At 40.8% G+C, this 15438-nt stretch overlaps 1 protein-coding gene across 1 annotated transcript in view; it reads right to left on the bottom strand.

The window, feature by feature from the left end:
- DNAH9 (dynein axonemal heavy chain 9) overlaps positions 1-15438 on the bottom strand; it is a 259117-nt gene that overhangs the window by 90319 nt on the left and 153360 nt on the right. The window contains exon 51 of the mRNA XM_072990379.2: positions 6041-6160. Within this exon, the coding sequence (XP_072846480.2) occupies positions 6041-6160 (120 nt within the window). The remainder of the gene's footprint in view (positions 1-6040; positions 6161-15438) is intronic.

Here is a 15438-nt window from a genome sequence, read left to right as displayed (position 1 = left end):
ATCACCTGGCCGCATCTCACATCTTCACACAACTGTTGTCAGAGACAAATGATGCTTTGAAGAACAGAGCTTATTTCCACTTTTGCACTGCAATTCACACTGACGTCGTCTAAAGAAACAGGTGTCAGAGAAGAAAGTTTAAAAACATACTTTTACAACATCTTGCCTTTTTGTTTTTCTGTCTCTCTGAACATCTGTTTGTTTCTAGCTGGATTAATGTTCCAAAACGTGGAGTAGACAAAGGGAAACCAGCCACAAACATGTACTTATGCATGCTGATACTCCTAAAATATAGTAAATGGGTATTTCCACATTGGCTATGAAATTATATAGTTGAGTGATAAGCAGCAATGTAAAATATGCTCAGTTCATCTTCAAAGTATCCAAGGGCGGGGGGGAGGGGTCAAACCAGATAAGACATTTAGTTTGAATTTAGAAGCTCTTAACATATTTGCCTTGCCCTCTAGGTAAAGTTTCCCCTTGACATTTAGTCAGTCATGTCCGACTCTAGGGGGCGGTGCTCATCCCCGTTTCCAAACCTTAGAGCCAGCATTTGTCCAAAGACAGTTTCCGAGGTCACATGGCCAGCGCGGCTATACACAGAACGCTGTTTACCTTCCCACCGAGGTGGTCCCTATTTATCTACTCGCATTTGCATGCTTTCGAACCGCTAGATTGGCGAGAAGCTGGGACAAAGCGACGGGAGCTCACTCCGTTGTGCGGATTCGATCTTACGACTGCTGGTCTTCTGACCCTGCAGCACACAAAGGCTTCTGCGGTTTAGCCCGCAGCACCACCACGCCTTGCCCTCTAGCAACAGGATTTCCACACAGCTGCTACCTGAGCAATCAGTCTTGCAAATTAACCCCCTGTTTATCTCCTGATGACCAACCACTGAAACAAAGCAAGCTACATGCAAGATACAGAGATGAGAAAAGCTCATACTAGGACAAACAGACATTTACCACTTCAGGGAACTCTGCTCCCAAATGCAATTTCAGCATCTTGTCTGGTTTAATCCCAGTGCAAGAGGCATTCTAGTTCAGTTAGACTGTTCCTTAGAAAATCACTACCAGTTATAATGACATGCTGTATTGTTTCCATTGAAGGCAGACAGAAGAATTGTTTCTTAAAGCTTTCCATAATCATAATTCTCAGTTTCTGGTCCAATAGAACATGGTTTTATTTTTGATTACTTCAAAACTTGATCATTTAGATACAGTATTAAGAAGAAACGGTCACATTGATGAACTCCCATTCTCTTGGGGTGGGGCCTCTGTGGTCCTCCAGATGCTGACCTACATCTCTCGTCATGCCAGGCCAGTCGTTATGCATGGTGGGGTTATAATGAATTGAAGGGCTATGTGTTTATAACACCTGGACTGGAACTTCAACAATAACAAAATTTCTTTGGAGAAAACAGAATATAATTCACTATCAGGTATATAAGAAAATAAATATAAAGCCAGCATGCCAGCGTAGCTGAAACTGTGGCTCATGTATTTGGAGGTTGAAAGTGTTCATGAAGACAAGATACTTAACTGGAAGAATTATTGAATTATTATTTCACAGTTTGGAAATTTATTTTATTTTATTTATTCAAAGCATGTTCCTCATAATTGGTATATGAAAATCCAAACACCCATTTACTATGACACAAAAGTAGAAACTGATATTATTATGTCTCAGCATAAGGATAAAAAAATACAGCTACCGACAAGGGTTGATTTAACAAATAAAGGAAGATATTCTCTAACAGGAAGTACGTAAAACATACTTTTATAGCCTCTTGCCTGTTTGCTTTTCCGTCTCTTTTCTGTCTCTCTGGCCGCATAGAGAACAACATATAGTCATGCCTGGCTTAATGTTACATTCTATAAAAAAAAAAAAAAGGCTGGGCTTGGGTAAAGAGGAAATCCAAAATTAATACACATATACACAGCACAGTGAACATCATACCCAAGGGAAAAGCAATGCAGGGTATGGTGACACACTGTTGAGATTTATTTAGCTAAATTTGTACCCCACCCATCCAGACTGAAGTCTACTCTGGGCAGCTAACAATAATAAACAAAATAAAAACAATACAGTGGTGCCTCACATAACGGGCTGCCCGTTTAACAACAAATCCGCATAGCGATGAAGTATTTGTGATCACTTTTGCGATCGCATAATGATGTTTCCTATGGGGGAAAATCGCTTTGCGATGACCGGTAAGCTGTTTCGCTTACCAATTTTCGCATAGTGATGATTTTTCCCCAGCTGATTGGCGGCTCCAAAATGGCTGCCGGGTAAAACAGGGACGGATTCCTCGCTTACTGGGCAGCTAAAATGGCCGCCGTATGGAGGATTTTCGCTTAAAAGGTAAGTTTTAAGCCTATAGGAACGCATTGAAGGGGTTTCAATGTATTCCTATGGGCTTTTTAATTTTGCATAGAGACGAATCCACACAGCGATGATTTTTGCTGCACGGATTATCGTCGCTATGTGGGGCACCACTGTATAATAAAATAAAAATTGGTAATATAGTTCAAGATGGGAAAAAAATCTTAGAATCATGAAGTTGGAAAGGACCTATAGAGTCATCAAGTCCAACAAGCTCAGTGCAGGAATACAAATCAAAGGATATATGCCAGGTGATTGTCTAAATTTCTCTTGAATGCCTCCAGTTTTGGAGCACTCACAACGTCTTGAGGTAATTGGTTCCACTGTCTTACTGCTCTAACAGTTAGGACATTTTTCCTGATATTCAGCTCTAATCTGGCTTCCTGTAACTTGAGCCCATTTTCGTGTGTCCTGCACTCTGGGATGATCAAGAACAGATCCTGCCTCCCCCCCCCCCATATGACAGGCTTTCCAATATTTGAAAAGTGTTATCATATCCCCCCTCTCTCTTCTGTTCTGAAGATTAAACATGCCCAATTCTTTCATTCTTTCCTCATAGGGCTTGGTTTCATCATTCTTGTTGCCCTCCTCTGAACTTGTTCCGATTTGACAGCATTCTTCTTGAAGTGTGGTCTCCAGAACTGGACACAATACTCAAGGTGAGGCCTAACCAGAGCTGAATAGAGGGGAACTAGCACCTCATGGGATTTGAAAACTATACTTCAGTTAATGCAGCCTAAAATAGCATTTGCCTTTTTTGTAGCCACATCACGCTGTTCAGTCATATTCACCTTGTGATCTACAACGACTCCTTACAAGGAAAACCCACATTCCAAAACTGACTGCAAGCTCATATAAGCAGTCAGATCAGATCGCAGGTCATTGTATTATCTGGAAAGGGTCAACTCTGGAGCATTTAGCTGTAGGATCTCAGTATATCAAAATGGTGAAGATTTGCATAGTTAAATATAAGCTCGAGGAGTGATGTGTGAGCTTCTTCAGATCACTCCCCTGCCCCAAAAGTAGCACCTAGTGAAAATAGATAGATAGATAGATAGATAGATAGATAGATAGATAGATAGATAGATAGATAGATAGATAGATAGATAGATAGATAGATAGATAGATAGATAGATAGATAGATAGATAGATAGATAGATAGATAGATAGATAGATAGATAAATAAATAAATAAATAAATAAATAAATAAATAAATAAATAAATAAATAAATAAATAAATCCTCTTTTCTTCTTTATCTGCTTCTGGAAACAAAAATAAAACGAGCTTCTACCTCCAATATTTCCCTCTGCCAATCATGCAAAGCTAAGGTGAGAATTTATTTATTTATTTATTTGGCTTTTATCCCGCCCATCTAGATTCAAATGAATCTACTCCAGGCATTTTGACTTTTTATTCTCTGTGGACAAAAGGGAAGTAACTGTAAAGATTTTCTCCTCTGCTCAGGGTGCAAACACTCTCAGTTTTTTTTTACCAGATTAGTTCAAAAGTGCATAAATCATACACAGATGCCAGGCAGGACAATGAGTCGATCTTAAAAATAGAAAGCTTAAGATTGGGGGTAAAAATGCCCTACATCTGGGCGCCAAAACCAAATCTTTCATTTTTACCCGTTTCCATCTTAATTAAGAAATCACCCTCCATGCTAATTAGTTGTTATTGCTCTTTCCCTTCTTTCACTTTTTAATTGGCTCCTCTATGAGTGACTTTTTCCGAAACAGCCTCAAAGCTAAACTCTCATTCCTCACTAAATAAATCCAAGCGGAGTTGTGGAAATTGCTAGCACCACCTGCTGATGAAAGTGCAGAATGGCCCAAGAGTTGTGCTGGAAAATCATGGTGGGAAAGTGCCTTAATATTGTTCCGTGTGGCCTGGACTAATTGCTCCAAGATGCAATGGTTCAACTCTTTGAAACTGTATGTTCAACTTTTAATTTCGTATAGAGTCTAATTTTAAAGCATCATTGGAGGCACACATAAGAAACCTGACCTTTAGTGATAGATTTCTGGCCATTCACAATAACATGTCACCTTGCTTTTGCATGAATAACCTGAACTATTTTAGAAGAAAAGAAGGAAGCAAAGTAATTTCCAAGATGCCTTTAATTCACATACCACAGACAGAATCTTGTTCATGGCTTCACAAGTCAATGGATACTTCATTGTGCACACTTGGAAACTATCTGTGCAAGAGACAACTGTGTGAGTAGAAGGAATAAACAGGATTCTGCCCAGGGATTTGCATAAACAGCTTAAGCCATCATGTCTGTAAAATTATGCTGGCTTAGTTATATTAAAAGCAACTGTGTTCACACTTGCCAAGTGTGAGTGGTTGCAGACCCTAGTAGTATTTTTAAATACTTTTATTTGGAAGATGTGACTCCATAGCAATTATTCAATGTTAGTATTATTGAGGCAGGGGTATACAAAAGTATAGGACTATTTATGTCTCTTAAGACTTGGAAAATGACTCATCAAATTATTTAAACCTAAAGCAAGCAATCTTATTTTTTAGCTTCCTGTTAAATACGCATGGCAGCTCCTTCACCCAAGAATATACTACAGAGCTACACACCTGAATGGAGACTTATTTCAAAGTCAAAGGGGTAGCAGTGCTCGTTAAAATCCCATATGCTCATTAAAACCATAAATTAAGGGGTTGTTTCCATAGCAGCTGGAGTTCGTGAATGGCTGCTGTGCTGACAGCCAAGCAGCACTCACAAAAGCCCACAATGTAGCCGTTCTGTTGCTGTGAATGACCAAATAAGAGAAGGGTGTCTAGGGTGAATTATTATCTCGTGGTTTCAAAGCTGTGTATTGCCTAGTAACACAGTCTATCTGCAGCCACTTGCAACTAAAGCTTGCCCACTCAATACATGTCACAACTGTTAACAAATCTTACGCTCACACTAAATGGATTTACACTTCAGTCTCGAAAGACTATGGTAACGTGCGCTGTATGGATTTACACATACAGTATGTTTAAATGTATGGCATTTAAGCAGCACCCGAATCTTTTTCCACAGAAATTCAACCATTATAGTTATCTCCTGTTCACAAGTCAGCATTTTTTTTCAAGAGGCTCCAAATCCTTGGTTTTAACTATCTCATTTATCCCTAGAAAAATGTGAAAAGGCAAGAGATAGGCACTCCAGCTATATATTTCTACCCTGGATGACTAATCGTACTGCACTGTGGCTCTATTTTACAATGCTTTCTGCATTCATTTAGAACCAGACGAGGAAAAACTTTCCAGGATAAGGAAAATAACCTAAGCACACATGATCTCATCTGACTTTGGAAGGTAGGCACTGTCAGACCTAGTCAGTACTTGGATGAGAAACTCCCAGGCAATTTGAGAGATCTCTAGGTAAGGTTAGGAGAAAAGGCCTGTCTAAAAACCTGAAAAGCTACTGCGAGCCAGAGATGATAATTCTGAACCAGATGGACCAAGAGGACACCTCAGTATAAGACAGAGCCCTAGCTTCTTATGAGTAAAGGCAGGATACAAATACAAATAAGAGTAATGACTTCCAGTTCCCCATTACAATCCTAAACACAGACCAAAACTTCTTCACAAGCTCACCCACAATTTGCTTTTCACGCACAACCACAAGCCCTATCCAGTGATTCTCACCAGGCGATTTGCGAGAGAGATGGTATTCGCTGTGGCTTCAGCTTCTTCTTGACATTTCAACTTCTCTGCCGTGGCCTTCTCAAACTTGGCAGTGAGCCTTGCCAAATTCTCATTGAGGTGCTGTGTCAAGGAGAAAAAAGAAAAGAAAACCAGAGGAGAAATAAAAGATCTTGAAGCAATCCGGACTGTTTATACATCTCATTGTTGAGCTTGGGTAAATATATGCTGATAAATATTTTGCAGAGTGTGTGATTGCATTGGTAATTGGGTGACAAAAATAAAGTAAAAACTTGCAAAAAAATGGTTGAGCTTGGAAAGGTTACTTCTGGAAGGAATCAACGCTCAAGGATCTGCCAGTCACTAGAGGACATCTAGGGCAAGCCAGACATCAGCTCCTGGTTCACAAGAAAATGCACACAACAGAAACTATTCATAACCACCACTGTTAGAGTTGTAAGATCAGCCAATCATACAGCTGAAAAACATAAACACACTGAATCCCCTTTACTCCTTGGGAAATCAGCCAATTCTGGCATACAGATAGTGAAGTAGTTCCCAAATTTGGGATCCCATATGTTCTTGGACTACAACTCCCAGAAATCCTGGCCAGCACAGCTAAGGGTGAAGACCTCTGGGAGTTTTAGTCCAAGAACATTTGGGGACCCATGAGCTAAGGGCGGAGACAGGCTTATTCAATGGATGCAGGAAGTTATCTGGGCTTGCACTGGGGCTTCGTAAAGGAATTCTCTATTTCTCTGACAGCAATGTAATTCTGCTGTTAGCAAATCTTACCTCATATAACACTTTCTCAGTTTTAACTTCACATTAACCAAAAAATTCTTCTCTGCTGACTTAACAAATGCTAACACGTATGAGGTACACCTATACATCTTTTCTGTAAAACCATCTAAGCAGAGTATAACAGTTCAAAAACAATTTTTAAAAAACCAACAAACTACAGTATTAGCCTTGAAAACAATTGGCAAGAAGTGCATATCTTCCAGTTTTGGAATAATGCAGCCCTGATACTGCACACCAGTTAGCCATCCAACTGCCTAGAAATGAAATTTCCAGGTGCGCTTTAAGATAGTCCCAGAAGGGAAAGTATTGCAGGTGTCTATCTTTGATATAAGCAAAACATGGACTGCTATTACAAAATCTGATTGACATAGGACAGCGACAACTGGAACATAAAATGCAACTGTGCACTACACTCTTTCCCATTGCCACCACCAGGAAATCTAGGAGCAGTGCAATTTTCCCCGGATTCACAGACAAGCTACATGATATGCAAAACACATAGCCTGTAGCTTTGTATTCTATTTTCTTCTTTTATGTTGTGTTATGTGCTGTCAAGTCAGAACCGACTGAAAGCAACTCTAATAGGGCTTTCAAGGTAAGTGAGATACTTAAGAAGTTGTTTTACCAGTTCCACTCCCCCAGTTGTGTTTCCATGGCTGAGTGAAGATTCAAACCCCACTATACTACACTGGGTATCTTCTTTACTCTTCTGTAAATGTGCATGCCCTGTCTGGATCAGGACCAGCATGCATGGATGGGAAAGATTTAAACTGCCACTCCCATGTGGTTTTTGTTTCACAATCCCCTCTGCTGACAATGGAATTTCTTCATTTTAAAGCTACCATTCAGTGATTTAGTAAAAATCTCAACCTACATTAGGAGCCCCACTCTTACATTAAAATAATAACACTTTTAAAAAGTGAAGCTACAAGTCATGTACTTATTATAATGTGCAGTTTCACCTGTAGATACAAATGCAATGGGAGTGCATTATAGCTGTAATGGCTTCGTGAAGAAGGAAGTTAGGCAGATGGCTTTGTCAGGTAACTTCCATCAACTGTTAAAGATACAGTACCTCCACTGTCCTGTATATTGGTATAAAACTAATTAAATGAGGGGGACAACTGCTTTTCTCACCTCAGGGTTTCTTCTCTTGAGGTGATTTTTTCCCCAGTCTCAATGCTTCCTGTTTATCGTTACTGTACATAAACTAGGCTATGGAGGAATGCCTATGTAAGAACTATAGAGATGAGCTATTTAGAAGGGTATTTATTAAAGGACTGTGCAGAAAATGTTCTTTTCCATTTTCCTTCAGTTAATCTAGCAACACATTTCACAATCGCCATCTAACCAACATATCATATGTGATCGTTTTTCCATCTCCACTATAAACCAAAAGCAGACTGTTCCAAAGGTATTGCAACATTTTATTTCTAAGAGCTGAGGTTAACAATTGACTTTTGTCTACATCCAGTACAAACAGTTTAAAGCTAAGTGCCTTGTTGCCTCTAAATCATTTTAACAGTGCTTGAACAGTGCACTAGAAATAAACCTGAATATGAAAAAGAGGATTATATTTTTAGTGGTATCTGGAGTTTCTTGCTCAAATATCTCCACAGAATACAATATACATACTATTCACACAAAGGCTGGAATCCAGGTGAAAACCTATGCTGGTACAAATACCTTGACATAAATCTCAGCAGTGAATTGCTGTAAGTTAAGAAGTTAGCATAGGCATATGCTGTTGTGCGCAAAGTCACATGCCTACACCGACTTCTTGATTTTCAGCAATTTGCTGCTGAGATTTCTGTACATGGATTTACCCTGACAAGAGTTAAGTAACAGGATTCTGGCCAATGCTTTTTATTAAATCCCGGAACAAAAACATATCAAAGGATTTCAGTATTTAAAATTAAGAACTATTTACAAATATGCATAATATTATACAAACAAAAAGTCACAATATTGCCATACATCTATGGGAGGAAAACACATACACGGACATAAGTTTAACTTAAAAAATCCAAAGCCTCACTCATCAGTGTTATTACTTAAATTCTAATATCAACTTTCATCTCTCCAGCCTTAACTTTGCCAAATATCCAAGTATGTCATGGGTGGTTTCACTGCTGTCCACAAACCAAATAAAAGCAATCCAAGTATTTATGAACTTGCCTATGCAACATTCCCCACATGCTCCCAAGAGCTTCTCCAACATGTTTCCCAATTGTCTGGAGCCTGGCCTGTCAGGCTATGGTTACAATCATTGACATTAAGATGATATACTGTGCAATGATTATTATTCCTCTTAAATAAAGGCACAGAGCCCTCTGCAGAAAACACCTCATAAAACAGCTACGTGCAAATGGTTAATAGCCTTTTGTTCTTTAAATAACATACAGGATAGATTGATTGGAGTGTGCTCAGTTCACTGATGTTCATACTGCAAGTGGTTTGAAATTCACTAATGGGCTATATGTTTGAAGGGCTTCAAACAAGAGCAAATCTTTTTTAAAGGATGTAAAAATGATTTAGTTACATTCCTACCATTTTCAAGTTAGATTTTAATCACACAAAAAGGATTTAGTTTGGCCCCTTCATTGTGGTCTGTCAGGAAAATATGCTGCCGTACGGATCTGCAGGTCATTCAAATTAAGAGCAACATTTAAATTAGAAATTTCCAACAATTGCTAACTCCATGCTGCATTACATTGTGACATATTAGAGAAGCAAGAGTAATCTTTAATAAAATCTATTAGTGTTTAATGAAATTGGCTTAAAAAGAAGAGATAGTAAATCTGTGAATAGTAACAGAAGAGGAGGAGGAGAAGGATCTAAAATAAGCTTTTCTTTTAGCCATTTATTGGTAACTGGCAATTATTTGTTGGCAATTATGTATATATTATAATTAATAACAATAATGCAAACTATAGTGTACAATAATTAAAGACTGAATTTTCGCCCAATAAACTTGTTTAAAGAGAAATATTTTCAACAGGTAAGGAGATTATTTAAACTCTTAGAACAGTGGTTCCCAATCTTTTTTGAGTCACAGACTCCTTTTATAATAACCAAATAACCTGTGCCCTCCAACATTTGCATAAAAAGGCATTTTTAATAAGGTAAAGACTCAAAACGCAAAGTCTTCTCTCCCCCCTTCCCTGCCGCCAAAGGGCCTGTTTCTAATACATACACACAAACATTAATAATCCACTCTGAAAGGTCAAGAAAAAAGTTATTCAGCAAGGGCTTGTTGTTGTTTAGTCGTTAAGTCATGTCCAACTCTTCGTGATCCCATGGAGCAGAGCACGCCAGGCCCTCCTGTCTTCCACTGCCTCCCGGAGTTTGGTCAAATTCATGTTGGTAGCTTCGATGACACTGTCCAACCATCTCGTCCTCTGTCATCCCCTTCTCCTCTTGCCTCCACTTTTTCCCAAAATCAGGGTCTTTTCCAGGGAGTCTTCTCTTCTTATGAGATGGCTAGACTATTGGACCCTCAGCTTCAGGATCTGTCCTTCCAGTGGGCACTCAATTTCCTTCAAAGTCCAGGGTACTCTAAAGAGTCTCCTCCAGCACCACAATTCAAAAGCATCAATTCGTTGGTGGTCAGCCTTCTTTATGGTCCAGCTCTCACTTCCATACATCGCTACTGGAAAAACCATAGGTTTGACTATGCTTTGTCTATGCAGAGACATCACCTTTGTCAGCAAGGTGATGTCTCTGCTTTTTAAGATGATGTCTAGATTTGTCATCACTTTCCTCCCAAGAAGCAGGCGTCTTTTAATTTTTGTGGCTGCTGTCACCATCTGCAGTGATCATGGCACCCTAGAACGTAAAATCCTTCACTGCCTCCATATCTTCCCCTTCTATTTGCCAGGAGATGATGAGACCAGTCGCCATGATCTTAGTTTTTTTTAAGTTTTTTTTTTTTTTATGTTGAGCTTCAGACCATTTTTTGCACTCTCCTCTTTCACCCTCATTACAAGGTTCTTTAATTCCTCCTCACTTTCTGCCATCAGAGTGGTATCATCTGCATATCGGAGGTTGTTGATATTTCTTCCGGCAATCTTAATTCCGGCTTGAGATTCCTCCAGTCCGGCCTTTCACATGATGTATTCTGCATATATATTAAATAAGCTGGGGGACAATATACAGCCTTGTCGTACTCCTTTCCCAATTTTGAACCAATCAGCCATTCCATATCCAGTTCTAACTGTTGCTTCCTGTCCTGCGTATAGGTTTCTCAGGATATAAATAAGGTGGTCAGGCACTCCCATTTCTTTAAGGACTTGCCATAGTTTGTTGTGGTCCACACAGTCAAAGGCTTTTGCGTAGTCAATGAAGCAGAAAATGTTTTTCTGGAACTCTCTGGCTTTCTCCATAATCCAGTGCATGTTAACAATTTGGTCTCTCATTCCTCTGCCCCTTCAGAATCCAGCTTGTACTTCTGGGAGTTCTCGGTCCACATACTGCTGAAGCCTACCTTGTAGGATTTTGACCATAACCTTGCTAGCATGTGAAATGAGAGCAATTGTATGGTAGTTGGAGCATTCTTTGGCAGGATGTCTGGCTCAAGGTCAGCAACCACACTAGCTGGGTTGTATGGGACATCCAAATTTTTCTGGCATAATTTCTCTGTGTATTCTCACCACCTCTTCTTGATGTCTTCTGCTTCTGTGAGGTCCCTACCATTTTTGTCCTTTATCATGTCCATCTTTGCACAAAATGTTCTGTTAACATCTCAATTTTCTTGAACAGATCTCTATTTTTTCCCTATTATTCTCCTCTATATCTTTCCCCTGTTCATTTAAGAAGGCCCTCTTGTCTCTCCTTGCTATTCTTTGGAAGTCTGCATTCAATTTTCTGTAACTTTCCCTATCTCCCTTGCATTTTGTTTCCCTTCCCTTGTCTCCTATTTGTAAGGCCTCGTTGGACAGCCACTTGGCTTTCTTGCCTTTCCTTTTCTTTGGGATGGTTTTTGTTGCTGCCTCCTGTACAATGTTACGAGCCTCCATCCATAGTTCTTCAGGCACTCTGTCTACCAAATCTAGTTCAGCAAGGGCTACAACTCATATAAAGTGTGATTGGGTTTGGGTTTTACCATGGACAGCTCCTCCTCTTCCATCTTAAGGAAGGAAGAGTCAAAGGGCATATGCAACAAACTTTTATTCAACCACAGCTGTGGTTTCTCAGTGATAACTTCCATGGGCTCTATTTCCTCTACTAACTGGGATAAGCGCATCCAAATGTCTCTTAACAGTTTGTCGGTAGAGTCCTCTAGTACCGGGGGGGGGGGTTTCTACCAAACCTCTCTTGGTCTACAGGTTTCAGCAGAGGTGTACATCCGCTTGCACATAGGGTTCCGCAACATGAATGTCGGGATCGCTCTCTCTCAATCAGTTTCACATGGGTCTGGCTTCTCTGTCAGGGTTCCTCCTTTCTCCAGGGACCACCTTTCCTGGGGCAGATGAGAACTGTCCATTCTATCCAATCTAGTTCTGCAAGCTGGACAGTGACACCCTCTCTCTCTCTCTCTCTCTCTCTCATCTCTGCAACTCCCTCCTCCCTCTTTCAATTTGGGAGGGGGGGGTTACAGGGGGGTTGCTCTTATGACCCCTATCTATCTTCTCCAAGTGGAGTTTCATACAGATCATTTCATGAGTCCATGGATCCTCTAGACCAGTGGTTCTTAACCTTTGTTACTCGGATGTTTTTGAACTGCAACTCCCAGAAGCCCCAGCCAGCACAGTTGGTGGTGAAGGCTTCTGGGAGTTGCAGTCCAAAACTCCCGAGTAACCCAAGGTTAAGAACCAGTGCTCTAGACTGATCCATCCCCAACACAAAGGTAGTTCCTCTGACTCATCTTTCCCTCTTTCTGCTCTCTCCTCCTCCCTCTCTGCTCCTTGTTCTCAGTCTTTTGCCTCTTTTATCACCTCCTCGATTTCTACCTTCCCTTCTTTATTTATTCATTTGATTTATACCCTGCCTATCTGGCCTAATAGACCACTCTAGGCGGCTTCCAGTATAGTATAAACAATAAAATAAAGCAAATTTTTTTACATAAATCATACTATAACATTCTTCCTTTCCCACCACCAGATGCCCCTCTACAATTGGTGTTTCCCCTGTCATTCCCACCTTCCTGCTCCATCTTTCTTCTCCTATCATACCTCTTCCTTTCTCTTCTTCTGTGCCCTCTTTTGGTGAAAGATGCATTTCCTTCATGGATGGTAAAATAGTATAAATGGTTTTGTATCCCTCATTCACGGAAGAGGGAGAAGCCTCACACACCAGCCAGTTGTCTCTGGCATCACTGCCTCACATAAGGCATATAAGGTGAGTCCCTTGAAAATACTTTGAAAGGGGTCACTACCCCCAGGTTAGGAAACACTACCTTAGAAGGAGGCAAAGAGAGAGACCCCTAGTGCTCGGTGTAACCCAAACAATGAGTGCTCCTCTGAAACCCGGGAGGTTGCAACACACCTACTCCCAGAACCTCAGGACAGGGTAATTCAGTAAGAGCCCCTTCCTGCCAAAACTCTGGGGATTGCAGCTGCCCCCTTCCAATCAAGTGACCTTTACAGGAGAAGGGAAAGGGGACATGGGAGGTTGGAAACCAGAAGATGCAAGGGAGGTGTTAGAGCAGGGGTCCCCCTGCATGCAAAGACACATCCCCACATGCACACACACACACACCACCACCACCACACAAACGTACCCCCGCACCTGCACAAACACAGATGCACACACACACACACACACACACACTGATGTCATTCTCCCAGTGTCATTAACCTGGGGAAGCAGAGGAAAAGACACTACGTCAGGGCTAGTGAAGCCAACTAGCCCCAAAGGTGATCTATTGACTAGTTTATGCAATGTTGATTTTCCTTCCCCTGATTTAATAAATTCTTGTTGCTGCTGATGATGATGATATTGTTGTTGACGCCATGGACTTCGGAATGGAGGGTACGCCACCCGGCAACCAAGGAAGGGTCAATGTAGCCCACTGGGCCCTTTTGTCCCTCTTGTGCTTCTTATTTTTTATGGGCTAGAACTGATACTATCAACTTGCCTTAAGTACCCTTCCCCTCATTCACTGAAAGGAAGGGTACTTAAGGCAAGTTCATAGTGTTAGTTCCAGCGTTAGTTCCCATGAGGCTCAGGCTGCCAAAATGGATGCTTTTACTGCTGGGCCTTGGACAGTAGTGGTCTGCTGCATGCCGAGGGGGCTTGCAAGATGTGATGCTGAGCAGCCTGCTCTGAAGCCTGAGAGATTCCCTGCCCCCCCAAGAGGAAGACTGGAGGCATCATTGCTAGTTTTGAAACACTGGCACTGATGGCATTTCTCCACAATGTGGCCCTCTCCGAGACAATATAGACACAAAATGGCTGTCACTATGTGGGATCTTACTACCACATTGAGTGTGCTTGTTAAAAAAAGGCCTTCAAGGCCACTGTGCATGGGAAAGAAGGCAGAATGTTGAGGAACAAGGTCGCGGTTAAAGCTGGAATGAGCCTTGATTGAAGAACAACCAAGCCCACTGAGGAATCCACAGTTGTTCTGGTGTAGATTTGAAGCAAGAGAATTTTAGCAAGAAAAGAAGCATTCGAAGGCAGCTGGTTATGCAGGGGATGGAGATGAACTGAGGGTGAGGCAGGAACTCTGTGTATTTTTTTCCCTATTGGCTGAAGGATGAGAGTCCTTACAAAACTATTAGCTTTAGAAGACTTTGAAACGTCTGTACATATGCAGAAGTAACCCATATGTGTAATGCCAAGAAAAACAAAAACAAAATACCCCAACTATCTTGCCGCTGGCCATGCAAGCCAAAGGATTCTAGAAATCATAGTCCTGAAAAATTAACATTTCTATGTTCTAACATGAAACTAGCCCTGCATCTGTTCAATTTATTATCCTGACTATGCAAATATTTCTGTTTCACAGCCCCTAGACTGCAATAAACATAAGAATCCAAGGTATAACAGCTTCTTTGACCTGGAGGGGACTCTCTCATACCAGGCAACAAGAACAAAAAGCTATTTGCAAGCCTGCTGAACAGTAGGCACTATGGATTACACCACTACAATAGTTGTTTCTGTTTATTTTGTGCATCTAAGAAGGTATAGGCAAACGTATCGAAGTTAGTTAAATGTCAATGCTACACAATGGTTAGTGTGCCAAAATAGAAAAGGGAGAGTCTCACTTCTTCAGCAAAACCTCCCTACCTCACGGGGTTTTTGTGAGGACAAAACAAGGGTTGGTAGAGCCATCTACACCCTTTGTGTTCCTTGGAGGAAAGCTCAAATGTGATGGTAATGAATAAATTACATGCAATAAATGAATAATGTTCTGAGGGTTGTAGCAGAGAGAGGGAGAGTGGAGCTGCAGTTTTGCAAAACTGTGTATGCCTAAATTTAGATAACTGTAGACATTCAAACTGGACAAAAAGGAATTAAATTAGAATTCTTTCAACTGACATGAACAAAAAGAGCCACAAACCTTATAAAATCTCTCCTGTAGGCTGAAATCCTACTGCTCAATCTAATAAATTGCAGCTGCAACAGGACCATTAAACAGTGGGGTTTAGGTG

Source organism: Pogona vitticeps, chromosome 2 (genome assembly GCF_051106095.1).
Source record: "Pogona vitticeps strain Pit_001003342236 chromosome 2, PviZW2.1, whole genome shotgun sequence".
Taxonomy (NCBI): Eukaryota; Metazoa; Chordata; class Lepidosauria; order Squamata; family Agamidae; genus Pogona; species Pogona vitticeps.
The sequence above is the reverse complement of the archived record's forward strand: the minus strand, read 5'-3'. Positions and strand labels throughout refer to the sequence as shown.